A 23,291-nucleotide genomic window follows, 5' to 3' on the forward strand; every position below is an offset into this window, starting at 1 on the left:
GAAAATCATCTTTGTTAGTGGTTTGTATGCTGTCCCTCCTGGTAATTAGAACTGCCATCTATGTGAGGGTTAATATCTTACAAAGGTCCTTCATATGAAATAGACGTTACTAACTTCCAGTTGGTGGGTGAGAAAATCAAAAGTAGAGAAACAAACACCAGAGGACTGAAAGTGTACCTTAGATGTCAGGCCTGGGAACATGCATGTTCCAAGCCCTGGAACTCTTGAGGCTACCTGTTTGCGAGTGGTGGGCGTGGAGAGGAACCGCTTTCTGTTTGCTCAGACTTCGTCAGGGTCGCACCCTTGTGCGCCAACAGCCCAGCCTGGTACTTCCCCCTGGCTGCCGTAACATCTACCACGCTATAACTCAGAATTGTCCGTCGTTGGCTGTGGCTCCCAATCTGGTTTAAGAATGGTGATTTGGAGGCATCGGTGTTTGGCATAGGAAAGGGAATATGCGGAAGAGTTGTAAGAGTATTACACTTCCGAAAGTGGAAAGCTGACTGGAATGGGTTTCAACGTTAGAATCAACTTTTAAAGTCAAAACTTCTGGGTCTCCCTCCTTGCAGCCTTGCTACGCATTCTCCAAGAAAATAGGAGTTAAGAATAGAAGGCCTAAGAACACGTTTTTCTGCTCCTATGCAACCGTGAGGAGCGTTCATTTATGGGTTTCTAGTTGCTAATAGGCAGTTCCCCTTGCCCCTTCTTTCCCTGTGGCCCACTCACTGCTTTTAACCTGAAGCAGAGTGGGTGTGCAGCAAATCTTCGGCCCTTGGCCTGAAAGGGTGCTCCTTCCATTAAAAGTAAGACGTCGAGAGTACAGCATGATAATTCAGTGAGAGTCAGAAAGGAGAAGCAGCCTCAGGAAATTGCCAACTGCAAACTTGACACAGTTAAATAGGAGGGGGGAAAAAAAGAAGGAAAATATCAGAAATATATTTTTTTCTGGCAGGCTTTCAGCTCCAAAATGGGACTAATTCTACCTTTTGAAAGAAGATAATTTCAATGTTTCTTTTTTCAAGAACACATAATTGAAGTTATTTTCCCTCTGAGAGAAGGAACCTCTTGTACATCATTACAAATGGACAAGAAAAGTGAGCAGCTCTGGTCCCCGAGTGATAGAGTATTCATTATCATGTAATCTCTCTGAATATCTTGGCTGTCTTTTCCCAGTGTTTATCTGCCTGGGCGGTGCTTCTCTGGTAAGGTTCAGATTTGTACTAAGTTCAAGTTATCTAGCACCTTGTAACTAGGGAATGAATGGTGGGTCAGCACTCACAGGAGAAAAATGACCCACACCGAGGTCAGTATCACAGTCACTCAGGAAGCTGGCATGATGACAAAGAGAGGGTAGCCATTTTGTAAAATGGATCCTTAACGCATATATTTAAATAGTAAATCGGCGGTGACAAAGATTGAAGGTGGTGGGTGTTCTCCTTGGGGTCTTCACTGTTTGCACCCCAGTGCAGGCTGCTTACTATGCTTCTTGTTGCATTTAGGAGGGATGGTGAAGTTCTTCTTGGCTCCCCCCGAGGAGGGGTGAGCATCGGGCGTTTAACCTTTGTTTGTTCTTGATTTTCATGCCCTACATGTAGTGAAAGTTCAGTAGGCTGCAGAAACCCTGTGACCTGCCAGCTGCTTACTCAGATTCAGAATGCTGAATGAAGTTCTAGATTGTTTCAGGGGATGCTGACAAGTGGTTTAAATCCTCCTGTAAATGGAAATCTCTAATGATGATGTTTCCACTTACTCAGTGTGTGTCTGTTTTTATAGACTACAAAGTATCCGAAAATATGAATTATCTGTGATTTCCCTATAAATATCTGTAATGATATATGCCCTGCATATTATGAGCACAAAAATAAGATAGGGTAGAATCAAAGGAATCTTTGAAAACATCATTTTGCACAGAACGCTACTAAGGCTCGGGGAATAGAAATGATTTGATCAAAATTACTGGACCCGTTAAAGGCAGAACACAGATTAGAGAGATAAATAAGCTCTTCTGTGCTTATGGGTTCCTATGTAAGAATATGTAAAACACTTCAAATACCATCATTGTTACATAAATGTGATGGATATTGTTATTTGTGTTATTCTTAATCTGGCAGTTTCCACGCTCACCAAGGATTCCATCCATATCAGTTTGTTTGCAGAAATAGTCCTCATTTTTGTACAGCCTCACCCATAACTTTTACCAGGGACCTAGATCCAAATTTGGCTACAGTATTCATAATAAGCCTTCCCCGGAATATTATCACCTGGGCCTCTAGCAAGAAAAAAACCATGACAGAGAGGAACCAGTTGCAGATGCTTGGACATTTTCCATTTTCTGACACTTCTGTATCAAGAAAAAAAATTTTGTTCCTTATCTGAGGGTAAAAAACTTTATTGTAAAAAAATTAAAATATAGGAAAATAGAAAGAATATAAACCAGTCTCCCATTACTTTCAACCATGAACCTTTGAGCATATTTCCTCCCAGTCTCCCTTCTGTAACAGTTTGAGGCAGACCAGCCTGGTCAGTGGATCGCTCTCCGCAGGGTGTGTTTCTCCTTTCTCGTGCCTCCCACGGCCACATCTAACTGCGATGGAGAATGGAAACTGTAGTCCAGCCATGTGCTCAGAAAGAGGAGGAAGTCAGTTTCGCGAGCAGGTAGCGGTCTCTGCTCACTTAATGAATATCAGGGTCCTTAAACATAATAGCCATTAAATTGCTCAGAAATGCCATGCTGTCTGGTTGCATTTTTAAGGCATCATTGGCCTTGGTGTTTGAAGATGTTCCCAATATGTATATTTCCAAAATGTGTCTTTAGTAAAGCGAACACCCAGTTCTAAATCTCCTGATGGTTCTCTGTTTCCTAAAACAGTGTAGACATTGACCACAGGTCATTTCTCTAACCTCATCATCTAGCTCTGTTCCTCCTCTATTTCTTAACATTTGTTTTTTTTCTAACATGCCTGTTCTTTTCTACATGTTACTCTTGGAATGTCTTGACTTCCTTCCTTCCTTCCATCCTTCCTTCCTTCCTTTCTTTTTCTTTCTTCAATTGTTTAAAATCTATTTATCCTTCAAGATCAAACTAAGAGGATATATCCTTACTGGTAGCCTTCTCCCATCTCAGAACATTGAATTCATCCCTGTGGCTTAGTATTTACACTTACTGTAATTTTCTACTTTCATGTCTCTTGTTTCCTAAACCATGAGTTGTCAGAGGCGGGAATCATGAATAATTTGAGTTTATGATAGTGCTTGGCACTTGGCAATTTCTTAGGAAAGGTATGTTTAAGAGAATTTTGAAGCAGTCTTCTGAAATCCACTTCTCAGTAACTCATGTGTAGGTCATATAATGGGTTTTGTTTGTTTTTTTGCCTTTTCTAGGAGTGGTAGACATTTCAAAGAACACTCATATTAGTGATTAATATTGATACTTATAAGAATGTGTAGAGGCTTTGTTTGTGTTTGCTATGTAGGACTTTTGTTTCACTAGTTAGCAGTAAACCTCTACTCTGAAAAAAATCCAAATTACTCCAAAATAACAGAGCTTAGAAGGGCTTGCAGATGGCCCTGGAACTGAGGACCACTGCGGTGTCGTTGAAACACGTCTGACTCTCACAGCCCCTGGCAGCAGTCAGGTCTCCACCGAGGGAGCTCATTTACCCTCTGTGGGCCTCCATTTCCTCATGACGCAGGATTACCTATTACACAGGGCTGTTGCATAAACATTTGAGATTACGTGTATGTGAAAACAGGCACCTTGAAAAGGGTCACAAAAATGCAAGGAATTATTATTATGCTGCAGTGAGTATATTGCCGATACCATGCACGTCTCTATGTTTGAAGAAATAAAAAACAGTACAATCCAACACATCCCTTCCAGCCCCCACCCCACAAATTTTCCATTATATTCTATTACCCAAGCACAATGCTGGGAGCTGCTTATCAAAAGATGAATTGCGCATCTTAGGATGCACTGCGTTCTGAGTGCTACTGAGAAAGAGAAATTGAAGTGAGAGAAACCCTAAAGTAATTACAGGACTTGAACTTCAAAGAAAGCCCTGGGTGTCTTCCTTGGTGTGACAGACACATGGACACTAAGGGGTCTGTGTTTTTACCAATAAGTATTCTTCATGCATGTTAAATTTTGTGCACTGTTTGGGGATGGAGGCCAGGGGCGGAGCAGGGACGAAATTCTGTGGCCAAATAACGTTCACAAGCACTGGGAGAGATGTCGTCTTGGGGTCCTTCCTCATACGAAATACCGGGAATCCAAGGTTAGCATGATAGGGGATTAGAATGTAAAAGAAAAGGAAAGTGACTTTCCAAATGTGGTACTTCAGAAACTGTATTGCAAAGCTAATAGGGAGTAATTGGAGAATGAAAGGAATGGCATATTTTTCTTCAAATCTATGAAGTCCTGACAAGGGGAGTACTTGGAAATAACCTCTCCTGGTAACGTAAGTGCTAAGGGTAGAATCTGAATTGCTGGCAGAGGACAAACCTGGCCTTGCCGCTGCCACTGTTTATGTTAAAAGGCAAAAGCATGTATATTAGGGCCACACAATGCTAAAGTGTGTCCATTCCCTCAGGGTCTGCCCTAAGACTGGGAGCAGGAGTTATCAGGTTTTCCTTAATGGTTGTTGATTTAAAATAAAACAGCCAACGCCAATGACGTTACAGGTAATATTTCAGACATTTCTCCACTTTCTCCATGGGAAGCGATGTTTGGTTGGAAAAAAATGCCTGGCTTTTGGAGTCAGATGACACCCTCTTTGGGGCTCAAGTTTTCTCCTTATTGCAAGTCTGGAAAACATGATGTAGGTCAGCTTCCCATCCATGCCTTCAATTCTGTCACCTGAACTGGGATTATCCCCTCCCTCAGAGCCAGGTTGAAGGTCCAGAGAGAGTCCCTTTGTGACCATGGTTTGAAAGTAGGTAGGCTGTCTATAGCATGACATGCAAAAGCTCTCTGATTTCAATCCTCTTAGCAACTGCGAGATAACCTGGACAGGCCCATTCTACAGAAGGGAATCTGAAGTCATCCAGGGTTCACAAGCTCACCTGAGGACCCCAAGCCAGTGCCTGAGTTAAACCTCTGTCTCTAACCATAAAGTCACCACCTCACAAGTCCCTTCACTCTCTGGCCACACATATTTTAGGATAAGCTCCCCACCTCCTTCCAGTCTCATGGCTCTCTCATCCTCCCTGTACTCCAGAGAGAACTTTCTAATCTGATTAGCTCACCTCGCTGCTGAAAATCCCTACTGCGGTTTCTGTTGCCTGGACATTCCTACCTGAGGGTCTGTAGACATGTTTCCCGTGGCTTGTGAGCTTCCTGAGACTATAAGTAAATTCAGTGTGCGTTTTTATGGATGTCAGTCTCTCTCTGCCAAAAGGGAGCTCAGCTCATCAGGTTTTCAGAGTTGTCTGTGGTCTCACACAGGGCCCAGAGCCCTTGGCCCCTAGGGAGGCCCTCAGCATCCGGTACGGCATGGTAGTCATTAGCTGGCCCTTCCTTTCTTTCGCCTCTTCAGTCTTAAACACAGAACCACTTGCCTTTTTTCCCACTCACACCCAACACGTCCCACCTTTGGCCTTTTGCTCCTCTCAGGGCCCCCATCTGACCTGGGCTGGAAGCCTGTTCCAGGGCTTTGCTAGTATCTGACATATCTTTGTCGCTTGAATTCCTTGCATTTAAAAAGTTGTACTTCATGGATTGCGGAAGTAGAATTACATATTGTAAAAGAAACACAAACTTAGAAATTGAAAGGTCCCCGGGATTCCAAACCCAGAGATAAATCCCCTTTAACACTTGAGTGTATGTCCTTTCAGACTTTTTTTCCAACCTATATATAGAACAGTACATAGGGGCACCTGGGTGGCTCAGTCAGTTGAGCGACCGACTTTGGCTCAGGTCATGATCTCCCAGTTTGTGAGTTCAGGCCCCGAGTCGGGCTCTGTGCTGACAGCTCGGAGCCTGGAGCCTGCTTTGGAATCTGTGCCTCCCCATCTCTCTGCCCCTCTCCTGTTCATGCTCTGTCTCTCTCTCTCTCTCAATAATAAATAAATGTTAAAAAAAATTTTAAAAATAAAAATAAAAAAAAGAACAGTACATAATTAAACTGTACTTACTTTACAAAAATGGGGCCATAATTTACACTTCCTGTCCTATAACTAGATCTTTTCCTTTGATCGCATGGCCATGTCACCTTTTCGTACCTTGCAGATAGATTTGTAATGTACCCTTTTAAAAGCTTTTCACATTCCATTGTATGTATCTATCATTGTGCATTTAAGTGACCTCTTACCCGTGGATGAATAGTTACATTGTTACTTCAGGTTCCTCCTTTTTTTTCAAATATGGTTCCTGTGACTGGCCTTGGTCATATAACTTTATGATTATTTCTGCAAAATTTTCCTAGAAGTGATAACATCTGTGCCATTTAAAGTTTAATATCACTAGCAAATCGTTCCTCCAATGTTCAAATGCTATTTGCACTTTAGAGGAGACCTTAAATTTAACATTTAATGTTTATTGAATAAATGAGTCTAGGATGGGCTCTTGTCCTGGGTTTATCATAACTAGCCCTGCCCTGATCTTTTTGGATGTTAAATTTCCTTGTCTCACAATGAATAAAAGATTCCAGCATGCAGCTCTATTTTTTTTTTTTTTTTTTTGTCTCTGTCACCGGCCACATACCGTGGTTTATTCACTGTTGTCCGTTCTCCATCCAGATTGTGTCCAACAATGAAATAAAATCCCAATGTAAGATTAGTAACCAACATAAACAAAAATTGAGGGCCTTTTAAAGGCTTTCTGCATGTCCATACTCGCAACCTCCTGTACATTTCAAATACCTAAAAAATGAAAAATATAGAGAAAGGTCCAAATAGGTGCCAAGTAACAACTTGACATAGGCTTAGGTGGCGTTTTATGCCTCAGACATCACACAAATAATCAACATGTATCTTGGAGTGGTTGAAATACATGTTGGTAGTAAGGATGAAACATTTGTACAGGTATTTGTGCTTTGTAGGATTTTCACATCTAAGAACTCATTTAGTATAGGGAGGAGAACAGGTGGATGAATATGCAGCTATAAGTTTTGTTGAAGTGATTCTTGTAAACTGTTCATGAAAGGAGAAATTCTTGATAACAACTTAAGGATGCATAAACAGAGAGGGAGACAAACCATAAGAGACTCCTAAATACAGACAACAAACTGAGGGTTTCTGGAGGGGAGGTGGGGCGGAGGGCATGAGCTATATGGGTAATGGGCATTAACGAGGCACTTGTTGGGATGAGCACTGGGTGTTATATGTAAGTGATGAATCCCTGAATTCTACTCCTCAAACCAATACTACACTATATGTTAACTAACTTGGATTTAAATTAAAAATTAAAAACATAAAAGTAAGAAGAATTTACATTCTCAGTCCCGGCTTTCTCCATTAGTCGTCATGGACATCATTATTTCTTAACTTTTTAAAAAAATGTGTATTTATTTATTTTTGAGAGAGAGAGCATGCACACAAGCAGGGGAGGGGCAGAGAGAGAGAGGGAGACAGAGAATCCGAAGCAGGCTCTGGGCCCTGAGCTGTCAGCGCAGAGCCCCACACGGGGCTTGAACTCACTAACTCTGAGATCATGAGCTGAGCCGAAGTTGGATGCTAACCCAACTGAGCCACCCAGGTGCCCCATTTCTTAACTTTTTATACGTTTTTCTGTTATAAGCACATTGATTAAAGATGCTGGAGTGTGATACCGGGAATGGTCAAAGTTATAACATACGCAAAGGAAAACAGAATTATACATTATACATTCCCTTTTATTTACATCATGCAAAGCTACTTTACATCTGGCATCTGGCCTTTCCTTTTTCTCTACATACTTTGGATTCTTGGTCAAACATCTCAGGTAATCTTTCCCCTGACACTTGACTCCCTGACAGTGCTATAATTCTGGCTCGCTCACCTATTTAAACACCAACCCAGTGTCAGTGCTTTTGATTTACCTCCCCCATTTGGTATGTGGCTGTTTGTAGTACTAGGGGGAAAAGCTACTCAACCACCTTAACCAGAACACAAGGCCATTGACTTTCTGCCCCCCTGTACCCCATCAGATCCATCCCATCTCCTATCTCAAGCTTTGTACAAGCTGCAGAAATACACAACTGCCAGGAGCTCCTTAAACCAGTTAGCCTTTTCTCACCTGAATATAAGAACCGCTGCCTATAAGTTTCCTGCCTTTTAGCTGAATAAGTCCTAGTCTGCACCTGCCTCTTCTCTGGAATACTTCCTTTCAGGCTACATGAGAGGTCCCTTATGTACCCTGATTGTGCAGTTCCTAAAGTTGCTTTATCTTTAATTATTAATGTGCCTGTACCTCTCATTTGACTGTAAACTCCATAAGGGGGGAAGCTCAATTTATTCATCTTGTTTTTATAAATATACAACTGCTCCGTAGTGACTGCTTAGCAATTACTGAATGCAATAGATTCCTACTGTTGTAAACATGGTTTTCTAAAGCCCGGTAGATGACTCATCTCACTAAGACAGGTGAATACTGACAATGATGTGTCCAAGATCAGACACCGAAGAATGTTAAAACTGATTCTAAAACCCAGATCTCTTAGTAGCCATGTCCAGTACCTTCTCCTGTACAATGCAAACGCTACTTGATTGCTTTGATTGTCTAGATTGCATTTAAAGAACTAACTGTGTGTTTTCTGCCTTTCAGAGTGGACAAACAGGATCCATGGGGCCTCCAGCTGTTCCCCCTTCATTCCGCCCTGAAGATGAGCTCGAACACCTAACCAAGAAGATGCTGTATGATATGGAAAATCCACCTGCTGATGAATACTTTGGTGAGTGGGGTTGAGAGCTGGCTTCTGAAGTGAATGCCTTGTTCGGTTTTTCTTAATTGATAATGAGGAGTATCAGCATCTCCACTGGCAAACGATTTGGGTCTAGATGCATTGGAGTTCGAATGCACAAAATGGAAGGTTCTGGAAATTGCTTTGTGAGACTGCCATAAATGTGATATCTGTTCAGCTCATACTAAAAGCACAAGGGTATTGTACAGTTTCTTGGAATACAAATTTGATTTTAAAACTAATTTTTGACAGTTTGTAAGCTTCTCTAAATTAGGCAGAAATAGGATTTCTGTATGTGTTCAGGCTCCTCACTGGTCTAAATATTTATATACGTGCAGGGACATCTGGGTGACTCAGTCGATTGAGCGTCAGACTCCTGATTTCGGCTCAAGTGACGATCTCATGGTTGGTGAGATCGAGCCCCATGTTGGCCTTTGCGCTGACATTGTGGAACATGCTTGGGATTCTGTCTCTCCCTCTCTCTTCACCCCCCTTTTCTCTCTCAAAATAAATAAATAAACATTTTAAATAAATAAGTACATAAATATTTATATACAAAATACGGAATTGGATAGTGTCTAAATTCTGTACTTTCAATTCTTTCCCCTCTGAAAGTTTAGGAAAAGATGTCCCACTGTATTTTTTTCAACCTTCTCCCCTCTCCAAATCTGTGAATAATTATGAATGGTTATTTCATCCAGTCCGTTAGTGTAATGTGAATTTATGAACTGAATGCCAATTAAGAGGTGTTATGAATACATAACCTGTACTCAGGGAGGTTGTAATTATTCAGGAGAGATAAGAAAAACACATAAGTAATGACTAATCTTGGTAGAAAACCATAAGAGGCATAAGAGAGACTTATGTTAAATATTATAAAATTTAAAATCTCTACTCATCAGGAACATTAGGAATGCCTTCTAAGGGAATCGGTGGCACCTGAACCTGGCCCTTTTAAAGCAGTGCCTCCCAAACTTTCTGTGATGAAAACTGTTTCTTTCTCCATCTGTCGGAGACCAGTATTTGTATAGAGCACAGTTAAAATTAATCGCTAAGAAAATGAAATAAAAACAATACAAAATGGAAGGCCAAGTTTTACCATTATGAGATCTAACAGGGATGTGTTACTCTATTAAAGTGTTATATTATTTTCTAAATACTCCCTGTTTTTGTACTCGTTCCACTGCAGGGCGATAAACATTTCTTAAACACCCATCCATGGACCACAGTTTGAGTAGTGTCGTTTTGGGGACATGTGGAGAGAGGATATTACATTGAGGGGAGAGCAGCAGCAGAGGCACAGAGGTGGAAACATTACACAGGGCTTTTATTTTTCCTGACATTTACTATTTTTGTGTCTCCCCCTTGCTTCCTATTTGGGAATATGTACTATTCGGTGAACTGAGGGCCCTGATCCAAAGCCACGCCATAGATGGAATGGGTTAGGATATGAAAAATGTAGCACTGATTTATATATAGGGTATAGGTCAATAGGGGGAGTAATTAATTCTGGTTCTGGTCTTTTCTGTGCCCTTGACTAGCTAAGCAGCATTGAAATGTGCTCCATCTGCTTAAGCCCTATTTCCCACCTTGGTAAATCAAGAGTGTGCAGCAAATGATTTCTCGAATTTCTATCAACACTAGTAGTTCCTATAGAAACAGCACTAATCCAAAGAAATACAACAAAACTAAAAGCTAAACATAACTTGATAGGACAAATGCATGGAGAATAGTTATTTTAAAAGAGTCTCTAGTTATATTAAAATATACCAAGAGTGTATCATACTCTTGTTCTTGATATGGGGAAAAGTTTTATATTGGAATCTAAGGTAAACTTTTTAAAAGATCATGTTAAAAGCAAAAAATAAGGTTACCATATTAAGGTAGATTAAAAATAAAAAGCAACTAACATAACATGTCTATATGCCTCAAATATCATAGCAACTAAATACATACCAATAAGGAAAATTGAACATAGATGGTATTTGTGCTTATGAATATGTATTAAGATCTCTGCAAAATAGACATAAGTTAAATATTATCTTTGCATTTAAGAACTGCCCTAGTTACTAGCGTGGACAGCTTGCACAACTCTCTTATGCTCACTCAGTCTTTGTTTTTGTTTTGCTTTATCTATAATGTGGAAATAATTGCTAGCTCATACTGTTATTGTGAGTATTGAGTGAAATATTTATAGAAAGCACTTAGCCAAGTTCTTGGCATGTAGAATGTCCTCAATAATCAAAGTTATCCCATGCTTTATTTAAGAAAATAAAATATGCCCATTAAAAGTCCATTAATAATACCTGATTTAAATTTAAGTTCCTACCAAAAATAGAACATGTGTCACCAATTGGTAAATAATCATTGCCAAATAAGGATTATGAAGCATGAGAGAGAATGTGGAATAATGATTAACTTTTATTGAGTGCTTACAATATGGTGTCACTATTTTATGTACTTTATAAGAATTAACTCATTTTATCCATATAGAAAATATATAACCCTGTAAATGCTATGATTATTTCCAGATTAGGAAATTGAACCACCAAAATGTTAAGTAATCTTCCCAATATCGACAGCTAATAAATTGCAGGACTGGATTAGATTCCAGACTCTACTCTTTTTTTTTTCCTTCTAAAAACTTTTCCCCCAGCTTTCCTAAGATTGACCAACAAAACAAAACAAAACAAAACAAAACAAAACACCCAAAAAACAAAAAACAACAAAAACAATTGCACATAACCAGGATCTACAACTTGGTGGGTTTGGACATATGTATACATTTGCCTTGCCATCAACACAATCCCACTAATAAACATATACATTACCTCCAAAAGTTTAAGCTGGATAATTAGGAATGGTTTTATGGAGATCAGCTTTGGATAGAGAGAAAATAGAAGAAGGATATTCTCTCCTAAGTAGATAAAATGAACAAAAGACAAGTTGAAGTCAGGATTATTTAAGGAAAATTTACTTTAGGTAGAAAACATCCACCAAGTGCCTATTACGTGCAGACTACTCTGCTAACTGTTGGAGACATAAAGAGATAGGCAGACATTGATCTTACCTTTGAAGGTGCCTTTAGTCTAATAGAGAATATATACAGGGTTATAGTGTTTAATCCTAACACAAGACTGAAAGTGACAAGTGACTGAATCAAAGTTGAGCCAAAGTTCTTTGAGAATTCAGAAGAAAAAGGAGAATGGACATCCCCAAGCAGGAATGAAAGCATGTTTATAAATGGTTAGCATTAAAGTTACATCTTTAAAATTACGCTAATAGAGATTTGGAAGAGGGATTACAGTAGAGAAGTGATGTCATTTCCAATGAGGGAAATTTTAACATAATGTAGAATAAAATCGTTAGAGTGAGTCACCAATGTGGAAAGGAACAAAAATTAGGATATAAGGTTGGAGAAGAAGGCAGGAGTCCTCAATGGATGGCGGATTTAATTTAAAAACCTATTAAATATTCGGGGCAAGTTTAGAGAAACTTGAATATGAGGTATATATTAGATAATACATCAACATTCATTTCTTATGTGTGGTAGTGGCATTGTGGTTATACAGAACAGTGTCCCAATTTTTAGGGGCAACATGTTGAAGTATTTAGAGTGAAGTGTCATGATATCTGCAACTTACTTTGAAACAGTCTAGATAGATGATAGATAGGTTGATAAATCTACACATATATATAGATACAGATACAGAAACAGATACAGACACAGACACAGACACAGACATAGACATAGATATTGTGGGGAGGGCAAAGTCACTTTACATTAAAACAACTAGAGATGCCATTACCGCACAGCTACACAGGACATCCTTCTTCCCCCCAAAGGTATTGAAGCTTCACAAATGAATTATGTTAAGACTCCTTCCTTGGGTGGGAGAAATAGTTACATTCCTCTGCCTTCTAAACTTGAGTATTTTAATGGATTTTTAAAAAATGTTTGCTTATTTGTTTGGGGAGAGAGAGAGAATGAGAGCTGGGGAGGAGCAGACAGAGAAGGAGAGAGAGAATCCCAAGAAGCTCTAACCTCAGCATGGAGCCTGACTCGGGGCTCAATGCCATGACCCTGGGATAATGACCTGAGCCAAAATCAAGAGTCGGATGTTTAACTGACTGAGCCCTCCAGGTGCCCCAATGAATTTGAGCTGCCTTCTCTTGTGTACGTTTCCTTCTTTTCTACTGGACACATACCTTTCCTACTGCTGAAGAGATGATAGTCATTAGAATGGTGATGACAGAAGCTGATATCTGTCGAAAGCTCTATTCACAGTCACAGTCTGACTGACAGGTCTGGTGACAATGTCTTCATTTTTATAGGGGAGGACACAGAGATTAGAAAAGCTGAATGAGTTGTTCAAGGTTCCGTAGTTAATAAGCTTCAGGATTTGGACTTTTTCTTGTCCTCTCGAGTCCGTGCTGATTCATCACCATTACAGAAAGGCATATGTTGTTCCTGCAGATTGTCAATAGTTGGCTATCCTGCCTCTTGTCATCCTTTCCCTCCCCAAGTCATGATCTTCAAGTGAGAGACTATCTTTGCCCAGGGCCATTAGTTGTATAGTCAGAACTTCAATGTCACTGGCAATATATTTTAACTGTGTATAACTCCTGAATAATCCCATGAGAAGACAAAGCTCTCTCATGCTCTGAGCATTTTCCATCTACTTGGGCTTATATAATTGGACTCTAGAAGATGCCCAAGTGTCTTTTCTCCCAATGGAGTCCTTGAGAGGGCCTCAAAACACTACCCTGTAGGGAAAAGAAAGGAAACACACCAGAAAATTGGAGGTAGAAGAAAATTCTGATCTGATTCAGTAACCAGGCAGTGGGTCTTTGGCCCAAATCGTTTGCAGCAAGGCTTGCATCTTAGAGCAACCCGTTTCCCTGGGCAACTAGGAAAGCATGTTTTTACTAGGGGAGATTCTCAGTTCCAGGGATACATGTACAGAAAGAACAGGAGGTGATGAACTATGAATTATTATAAGTTAGAGAAAACTGCAGAACTTAAAATGAGAGGCAGAATTTTAAATTTAGCTATTAAAAAGAACGGGGAGAAAGGCAACACTGCCAGAATATTAGGGAGTTTACAAGGCTAGTTGCCATCATTGGAGCTTTTATTTTTCAGACAGTTTTGAGGAGGAAATGGAATGGAAAGTTGAGTTTGTCTGTAGATATTTTTGCCACATCTTTTGAATTTATCCAAGAGTTTTCCATGTTGGTTGACACACCCCAAGCCTGTAAGTTTTGCACTTTCATTCATATTGAAAGAGAAAGTATGTTTGTGGAGGAGAGGTTCCACATTGTGATCCCTGTGTCCATGGCACAATTGTCCCCCAAATAATGGTGTTCTGGCTGCACAGACCCTGAGACCCAAGACAACATTACTGGAATGTAGTATCTCTGGAAATGAGAACTGTGATATATCTGAGGATAGAATGAAAATATCTACCAGCTTATTTTTAAACACAAAGCTGTAATTATCTTGGCATTGCTTACATAGTGTTGTCTTATTCCTTTAAAAAAAAAAAAAGTGAAGTGTGTGAGTCTCAAAATTGTCTAGTGAGCTATTTGAAGAATCCCTATGCCTTCAGAACAGCACTAGGTAAATTCTCTTCACAGAACTTGGCATTTGTCTAAGGATTTTTGTTTGCTTGTTTCTCTCTGAGTATTGTTATTGAGGTATATTGGGAAATTTTACATAAAGACAGTTCTGAGGGAACTAGGAGAGTTGGGCAGAAGTGGAAGGTAAGCAGCAGTGGGGACCTAGCATGTGGTAAGCCTCAAGAGAAGAAAGGCATGGGTGGGCCTGTGCTATAATTACTTTATTAATAAAACTAACTCACCATACTTGGTGCTGTGTATCTTCTCAGTGGAGAGCAATATGGAGGTCCAACGAATGTTTGTGAGTAGAAAGAGAGAACCCCAATCAATGAGGATGTTAGTCCATTCCTCTTCTGTGCTAGTAAGACCTGTTGATAAGTGAGCATGTCTAGGGGATTTGGACTATGATGCCTAGGAAACTGCAAACCACTATTTGAGATACTGTTGAAGGTGTGGAGAAAAGAAAACCTGGAGCCCGAGTGCTACTGGAAGACTCCCACGTGGAAAAGAATTAAACTTAATATCCATGCTTCCAAAGTTAGCAACAAAGCAAGGCAAGTGAGGGGAAGCTGGCACATTCCCATGTAGTATAATGAATTAACTTTTTGAGCAGACAGAAACCAGTTCTTGGAAGAGTCTAGGCCCACACCCAATAACTCCTTGTCGGGGAAGCGGTGATCGGTATCCCAGCATCTCATGGACAATGAGATTGCATTTGGAAAGTACTATCCTGCTCTGATGGTTCAGTGACTTGGGTGTCTAAACTGGCCTAGGAATCAGCCTCTTCCGTCCACTGTCTTGTTCTACCCCCAGATTATCATTACTGCTATCTATATACCGCTTGTAAAACATTTCCTACTTGTTATATCATTTGAGCTAAACAGCAGCCCTGCGAATCAGACAGTATTTCCCCCTGTTTGGCACATGAAGACACACAGGATCTGAGTAATTAAGGGACTCCCCACTCTCCAGGGCTACCACCCGCCCCTGTAAGTCAGCGATCCCATAACATAGATCCCCTACGTGGCACAATTGCAGTGAGGCCCAGGCCTACTACTCTAGAACCTATTCTCTGTCTACCCCATCACACTCTTTGCACCCTGTTGCCAGATTGGTCATAAACCTGGAGGTAGACCAGTCACCAGGTTCTGTGCTTTAGCTTTTCTGTCAGTACAAGGAATAACGTGTCTGCTCTGAAATGTACTCAGAGGGTCTCAGCTGAGAGGTGCTGAGTAATTTGTTTTTCTTTGTTTTTATGATTTTGTGTCAACAATGTAATGTCCAAGGTGTTCTGTCAACTATAAACTGGGAAATGACTCCAGGTGCACAGTTGCCTTTAGTACAGGTGGAGCCTGAGGCCTTTAGGATCTTATTTTCGCACACACACAAAAAATGACCTAATTAATTAAAAACCCCAAAAACCACAATGAGAGAAAAATTAGAAAATGCGTAGCTTAGAGAAAAGGTTATATTGATTTAGGAAAAAAAATGGATTTCTTGGTTTTGCTTCTCTCCAGCTCTTTGTTTAAGGTATCTGTGGGTCATGGGAATAGAATGTTTTCTAGTTAATGAGACATATTAGATATATTTCCTTTTGTGGTAGTGATTTCTGGTAAAATGTTTGCTTGGGGCAATATATGTTTACAGCACTAAATAAATAATCCTCAGCATTGTATGTGTTCCATCTTAGCACACGTTAATTTTTAATTAATTTGGCTATCGAGTGTATTTTTAAGCATTGATTTGGGAACCTGGGCTTATAGTATCATAAAGAAGAATTTAAACTTAGAAACTTTGAGAAACTCTCCAGAATCGTGTTTCGTTTTCCAGAAAACTGAAGTCCAGATGACTCATTCAAGGTCATACAGCTGGAAGTGTTTTAAAACTCTATGGCCAAAAATTCCTTTCTGAATAAAGAATAGAAAGTAGTCTCGTCTGCTGGGAAAAGGAATGGCAGGGTTATTCAGAAAAGTGAGGAAGTAGGTTTGCCTGCTGTTTTTATGAACCCACTCCTGGATACACCTTATTCAAACTTGAGTGAAGAATGGATTGTCCTTAAAAATAATACAGTCAGTAACTTGTTAGGGCCTATGTGTGTATACTGTCCTGAGTTCCTTGATTTTTAAATACAAAATAGCTGAAGAGATCCCCAAAACCCTTTTTTTCATTTTCATCAGATTACTTATTTGTAATATTTCTTGTCTACTTTCCCTACTAGAATGTAAATCTGCTTGAAGGCAATATTTTTTTTTAGTTCACTGCTGTGTCCCCATCTTCGATTCTAGAACTAGGCCTGACTGATAGGAGATGTTTAATATTTGTTTAATTAATTAATCAACATATAAATGAAAATTGTGAGGAAACAAATGCGTATTCCCTGTGGCAAGACATGGTATACAGTAAACTACGGAGGGATAATATTTCATTCATTTAATAGATATTTGTTCAGCACCTTCTAGAATCATAAAAGGTTAGAGCTGGAGAGAATCAGAGACTGTGTAAGGAAAACTCCCTCATTTTTAGAGATGATGAACTGAGTGAGTTTTCAAAGTTGCAAACTAGTTAGTGATAGAGCCATTGATTATAATTCAGACTTTCTCATTATTTCTTTAAAATTTATTTATTTGGAAGCACCTGGGTGGCTCAGTTAAGCATCCGACTCTTGATTTTGACTCAGGTCATGATCTCACACTTTGTGAGTTTGAGCTGCACATCAGGCTCCATGCTGACAGTGTGGAGCCTACTTGGGATCCTCTCTCCCTCTCTCTCCCCCTCCTCCACTCACTCACTTTCTCTCTCTACCTCTCTCTCTGAAAATAAATAAAAAGTAAACTTAGGAAAGAAAAGTTTTCAAAAGGGGGGTTCCTGGGTGGCTCAGTCAGTTAAGAATCCAACTCCCTATCTCAGCTCAGGTCATGATCTCATGGTTTTTGACTTCAAGCCCTGCATCGAGTTCTCTGCTGACAGTGCAGAACCTGCTTGAGATTCTGTCTCTCCCTCTCTCTGCCCATTCCCCACTTGCTCTCTCCTCTCTCTCTCTCCCCCTTTACTTATTTTGAGAGAGAGAGAAAGAGCGAGAGAGTAAACTCCATGCTGTCAGCCCAGAGCCCAAAGTGGTGCTCCATCTCACAAACCATGAGATCATGACCTGAGCCAAAATCAAGAGTCAGACACTTAACTGACTGAGTCACCCCAGGGCCCTCATTCTTTCTCTTTAACCACTTTAAGGCATGGAGAATGTGTAGAGCAAGGTACAGTTGCTACATTCCTTGAACTTCCGTAGAAACTAGATTGACACCCTTGGACTTGATCTCTTTTACATGTGTTTTCTCTGAAAATTAAGGATTGAAATTGGTTACTTGATAGGTTACATAGTTGAGATGTTTTAAGTTCTAGATCATATTTCCTCCCATTTCCCACTGTGGGGTTTATAGTCCTTGGAACCTAGGATAATCTCTCAACTCGTCAGTTTGCTACTATTCTAATCTAAATGGGTCAGATGCGCAAGGTGTCACATTGAAAGAAACATCCTTACCCCATGTTTATATGTGTTTTCCATAGCAACCAGCTATGAAAGGTCATTCACTTACAGTGGGCCCCTTCAAGCATATGAGACACCACCCAGGATCGGTGTTTCATTCAGTCTTTATATCAACAGCAGACACTCACTCATTCAGTCGCATTGAGATCATCATTCTCTTTATCAGAGAATGAAATGTAGAAAAGAGATTCCTACTTCATAATTTAAAAAAAAAAAATGTTTCTTTGCTTAATGACTGACAGCAAACTTGGCGATCTGGGAGAGAATGCACTGGCATGAGCACACGGTGTGTGCCCCCCCCCCCCCCGCCGCCAAAAAAAAGCTCCAATTCTTAGGTTGTTTATGGTTATGTGCTGAACCGTGTGGCTAGAGTTTAGACCAAAACCTGCAAGTGCTAATTATGCATTTTCTGATCTTACACACACAAATACAGATAACTCTGAACTCCACTCCCTTTAACCCTCCAAACCATCCTCCTTACCCCTCACCTGCTCTTTCCCCACAACTTTCTCTATAACACACAGATAATCATCTCCTTCCAGACTTTGAAGTGACATTAGGTTTGTCAGAAGGGCTAATGAGTTGACTGTCAGCAAAGCCATTGTTTGAACATCTGCGGAGTTCTATTTGATAGGCATCTATTGTACTTTTAATTGAACATATTCATTAATCTACAAATATTTATGGAGTGCCTACTATATACCAATCATTGTAGTGTGCTTTATGGGAAATAATGGAAATGAGGTAACATAATGGTCAAGAAGAGAAAGCATTGTTAAATCCTATAGCACCAAGGGCTTGGATGGAGAACACATTTTATGAATGGCAGTGGAAAATACATGGCTTTTCATCTAGGTTCAGAGGCTTTTTCTGCTATTACCAGTTGACCTGGGCCAAAATAAATGTCACAGGAGTTCACATGAAGAGACCCCCATTGCTGGGGAGTAGACTGGTTGGCAACGTACTAACTGTTGTACTATCTGAATTCTCAGTTGAATGCTTTTAAAGAAAAGCAAGCAGAGGGGCACCTGGGTGGCTCAGTGGGTTAAGCATCCAACTTCGGCTCAGGTCATGAGCTCACAGTCCGTGAGTTCAAGCCCCACATCGGGCTCTGTGCTGACAGCTCAGAGCCTGGAGCCTGCTTCAGATTCTGTGTCTCCCTCTCTCTCTGCCCCTCCCCTGCTCAAGCTCTGTCTCTGTCTCAAAAATAAAAATAAAAACATTAAAAAAAAAAAAAGAAAGAAAAAGCAAACAGAAAATATCCAAGGCCAATAAACTGGGAAGCTGGTCCAAATTAATGACCTTATTCCAATTCTCTTCCTAGCTGACTCCAAAGTCAGTCATATTGTATTAAATTGTCCCAGATTCATTACAGCAGCTGCACAGCTGTGAGCTCAGACTTCAGCTGGTTCTCTAACTATCAGACCTTCTCCTGGACTCAGCAGCACTCATACCTGTGAGTATCATGTGTTAAAATTCAATGAGGAAACAGAAACAGTGTGCAGGAGTGACTTGTTGAAGGAGGCTAAGAAGATGCAGTAGGCGGGAGGTACTAGAAGACAGTTACTAATCTCCACTGCCTCGATCTCCCATTTAGCCTTAGGATCATGGCAAAGTTAGAGAGGCACTTAGAAATCATCTAGCTTCAGAGCTTCCCATTCTTTGATAACTGGAGGCACCTTTATAATTTTTGTCATAATGCATTAACTATCTGTACTATTTTTTGCCTAATATTTTTATTTAAATCAATTAAGTTTTAGCCTACTTTATCTTCCTCCATGTAAAAAATATCCATAATCTGATTTTATGGGTTGAAATAATTGCTGCTTTTTCCCCTTAAAATACATTAACTCAAACTCCACATTGGAATTTTAAAATGTCTATCCATGAACCCCCTCATGTTCAAAATATTGGGAAATGCGGATAGAATTCATCAGGAAGACAACTTGATGGAATACCATGAGGAAATAATTTCCTCAAGGTCACCCATTGAGTTGACTTTAACAAAATAAACATTTTTTACATCCAGAGGCATCACGTTATCGTGAGAGACAGGGTAGTGGTTTAAAGAGCCAGAAATCAAGCATTCTGAGGCCAGATTCTGGGCCTGACACTATCCTGCTGACTTGCTGTGACAACTTAGTTCAGCCCCTTTCCAGGGGCCTCATCTCCTTCGTTAGGACATAAAATACATAATTTATAGATCCTTCAGCCCCTTTTTTTTTTTTTGCCTCAGATATTTTTTATACATTGCCTTCTATACACGTTAAAACATAGGTAGATAGGAAAACAGCTGTCTGATGTAGAATTACAACATTGATTGCTTCAGAGTTCCACGGGATTGGAAGATAAGCTCAATGATCTATTTCCTAGGCCATTTTATACTCTGCTCAATGTTGTTCCTCATTTCTTAAGGTTTATGAGAAGATTCACTGCATTTAAAGTAGCTTTAACTATCAGTTAACACAAATAAAATAGGATTGTAGAACATAAGGAATACTCTGTATTGAGGTGGATACCCTAGCATCACTGTTTAAGGATTTTCCTGAGTCAATAATGTTGTTCACTAATGTTACTTGGTATACGTAAGTGAAATTAATATTGGTAACCATTAATGTGACAATGGTCTTCGGTGTAGATAATCCAGCACTGTCATAAAAATGCAGAATGTATCTTTTGTTACATGGCACCAAGAAACAAGCACTGGACTTGGAGTTCAGGATATCCAAGTATAAGTTCTGTATCTTCTCTGTATGATACTGTGGACACTTGTCATTTGTAATGTGCTTTGGAAGATATTGGTATGCATTATTTAAAAACATTATTATGGCAGTTTTAAGATTAGAGTTATCATTTCCCAAAAGAAACAGGTTTATCCAAGGACAGGTTAAGAGGTGGAAACAAATTCTTAATTTAAGTTTTCTGGATTAAATTATGTATACTTTCAACAATTGCATTTAACCTCTTAACATTTCTGAGTTCCACTTACTTCACCTATTACAGAAGATCATTTTCATATTATGTATATATATATATATATATATATATATATATATATATAGTGAGGATAGGATCAAGTAAAATCAGTAGATGGGAAAATGCATTCTAAACTATAACAGACCAAGGTGCACGTGGGTGGCTCAGTCGGTTGAGTGTCTAACTCCTGATTTTGTCTCAGGTCATGATTTCACCATTTATAGGATTGATCCCCATGTCAGACTCTGCTCTGGTAGTTTGGAGCCTTCTTGGGATTCTCTTTCTGCCCCTCCCCCTCCCCTGATCGCTCTCTCCTTCTCTCAAAATAAATAATAAACATTTAAACCATAATAGATCAAAAATTTAAGAGGTGTTAGTGTTGCTTCCCAGTGCAATGTCTGGCTTGATTTATGCCGTTTATGATTATTGTATAATAATCAACCTCTGTGAATTTTTAATGTTAGTGCTTGTCTCTCTTTGAATTGGCACATTGTGTCTTCTTACGGTGTTCTGTTGCTAATGGAATATCATTAGAGGATAGAGAAAATGTTTTTCAGTTGTGTGTGAGAAAGCAACACACAAAGGCATACCACAGTGTCCTCATTTGCTGAACAAACTACTCTTGCTTTTTAATGTGGAATGCAGAAGATCTAATTGAAAAGAGACAAAAATGAATTTTGACTCAGATTCTGCAGGATGAATCATAACCCACTTTCTCATCTGAGATGTGAAGAAAAAAAAATTAAAGAAAACCAACCACCACACAGTTTTACTGTCAGTGTCAGCATAATCAATACAGAGTATTTTTTTTAGCAGAATGAAGACTGAATTACTACCAGGCTATGAACTGCAGGTAGTAGAAAACCAAATTAATTTTTCTTTGTCTATAGTCGGCTTGAAATTGCCTTTCTTTTTCGGTCTTCATTAAAACATGCAATCAAGAGAGTTTGGGGTCTGTCAGCAATTTTTGCCCAAACCATTCAGAAATGTGATGATCTCTATTCAACAATTAAAGGCCAATAAGAGACTAGGCAAGCTTGGACCACATTCTATCCCAATGTCCTTTTGTCATGCAATAGGGAGCAGGGAGACAGCAAAGCAGCAGAAACCTGGACACAGTGGAATTGCTGCTTCCTTGAATTTAACTTACTTGAATTGTTGATGTGAGTGACTACAGAAAAATGAAGATTTTTGTCTGCTGGAGCCCAGGATACAAATATATAATATACCTTACCAGCAAATGTAGCTTTTTGAAAAATTTGAAAGGGTTCTGTACAGAGAGGTGCTATAGACTACCCTAGAACATGGTTTTCAATTCTAAATCAATCAATTTCTTTCTAGTTCTTGTTAATGTTCTATTAATAGCTTCTGTGGCCTTTATTTCTCATATAGATGTGTGTGTATTTATATATATAATATACATATATATGTGTATACACATATATAATATGTGTACACATATTATACATATATACACATATATGTATATATATGCATGTATGTACATATATATGTATATAATATACACACACATATATATATACACATACATGTATATGTTATATATGCTATGGAGCATATATAGCATACATTTCTATGTCTATGTCTCCTTCTTTACCATAAGATCACTGAGAAGAGAGGCCATATTTTCCTTATCTTGTCCTTCCCCCAAAGAGCAAAATAAGAAGGTAGAGTTAAATGAGTCCTTAAATCTCTCTATGCCGCTCCATCAAGACTTTTACTTGTATTAGAGATTCTCTAGCTTGGCTTGATCCCAAATATGCCTACTAACAGTTCTGTTGACAATAAGACTAGCTCATATCGAGCCCTGACTATATACTACAAGTTTCGCATCCAATACTCCTATAACCCTATAACATGGGTACTGTTCTTTTACAGATGAGGAAATTGAAGCAAAGTGAAGTTAAATAATTTTGCCAGAGTCTAGTAATTCTTGGACTTTCAATTACAACCTAGAGCCTAGCTCTGAACCTCTGGATAAATTGTGCCTTTGACTACAGTTTGCAGAAGGTCTGGTCGAAGATTGGGCCCACAGCGTCTGTGCTCATCATGTGGATTTTCTGACAAATTCCATTTTATGACTCCCGCTTCTCTTGGGGGATTTTTCAGTATGATTTGATTTCCTCTGATTGAAGAGTCTTACCACTGATCAGGCAGGAGGTAGAAATCCAGGTGCACCACCAGACTGCTTGCACTACAGATGTCTCCACGGGCACTGTCTTAGTTCTCCTACAAGAGTAATAGTGCCCAGCTGGGCC

The 23,291-nt window shown here is 39.5% G+C and overlaps 1 protein-coding gene across 7 annotated transcripts in view; it reads left to right on the forward strand.

The window, feature by feature from the left end:
- LPP (LIM domain containing preferred translocation partner in lipoma) overlaps positions 1 to 23,291 on the forward strand; it is a 692,086-nt gene that overhangs the window by 518,377 nt on the left and 150,418 nt on the right. For all 7 annotated transcript variants that reach the window (XM_040481153.1, XM_040481156.1, XM_040481155.1 and 4 more), the window contains one exon: positions 8,741 to 8,867. In XM_040481153.1, the coding sequence (XP_040337087.1) occupies positions 8,741 to 8,867 (127 nt within the window). The remainder of the gene's footprint in view (positions 1 to 8,740; positions 8,868 to 23,291) is intronic.

The sequence above is a fragment of the Herpailurus yagouaroundi genome, unplaced genomic scaffold (assembly GCF_014898765.1).
Source record: "Herpailurus yagouaroundi ecotype Mexico unplaced genomic scaffold, PumYag 159, whole genome shotgun sequence".
In the NCBI taxonomy this organism is placed as follows: domain Eukaryota; kingdom Metazoa; phylum Chordata; class Mammalia; order Carnivora; family Felidae; genus Herpailurus; species Herpailurus yagouaroundi.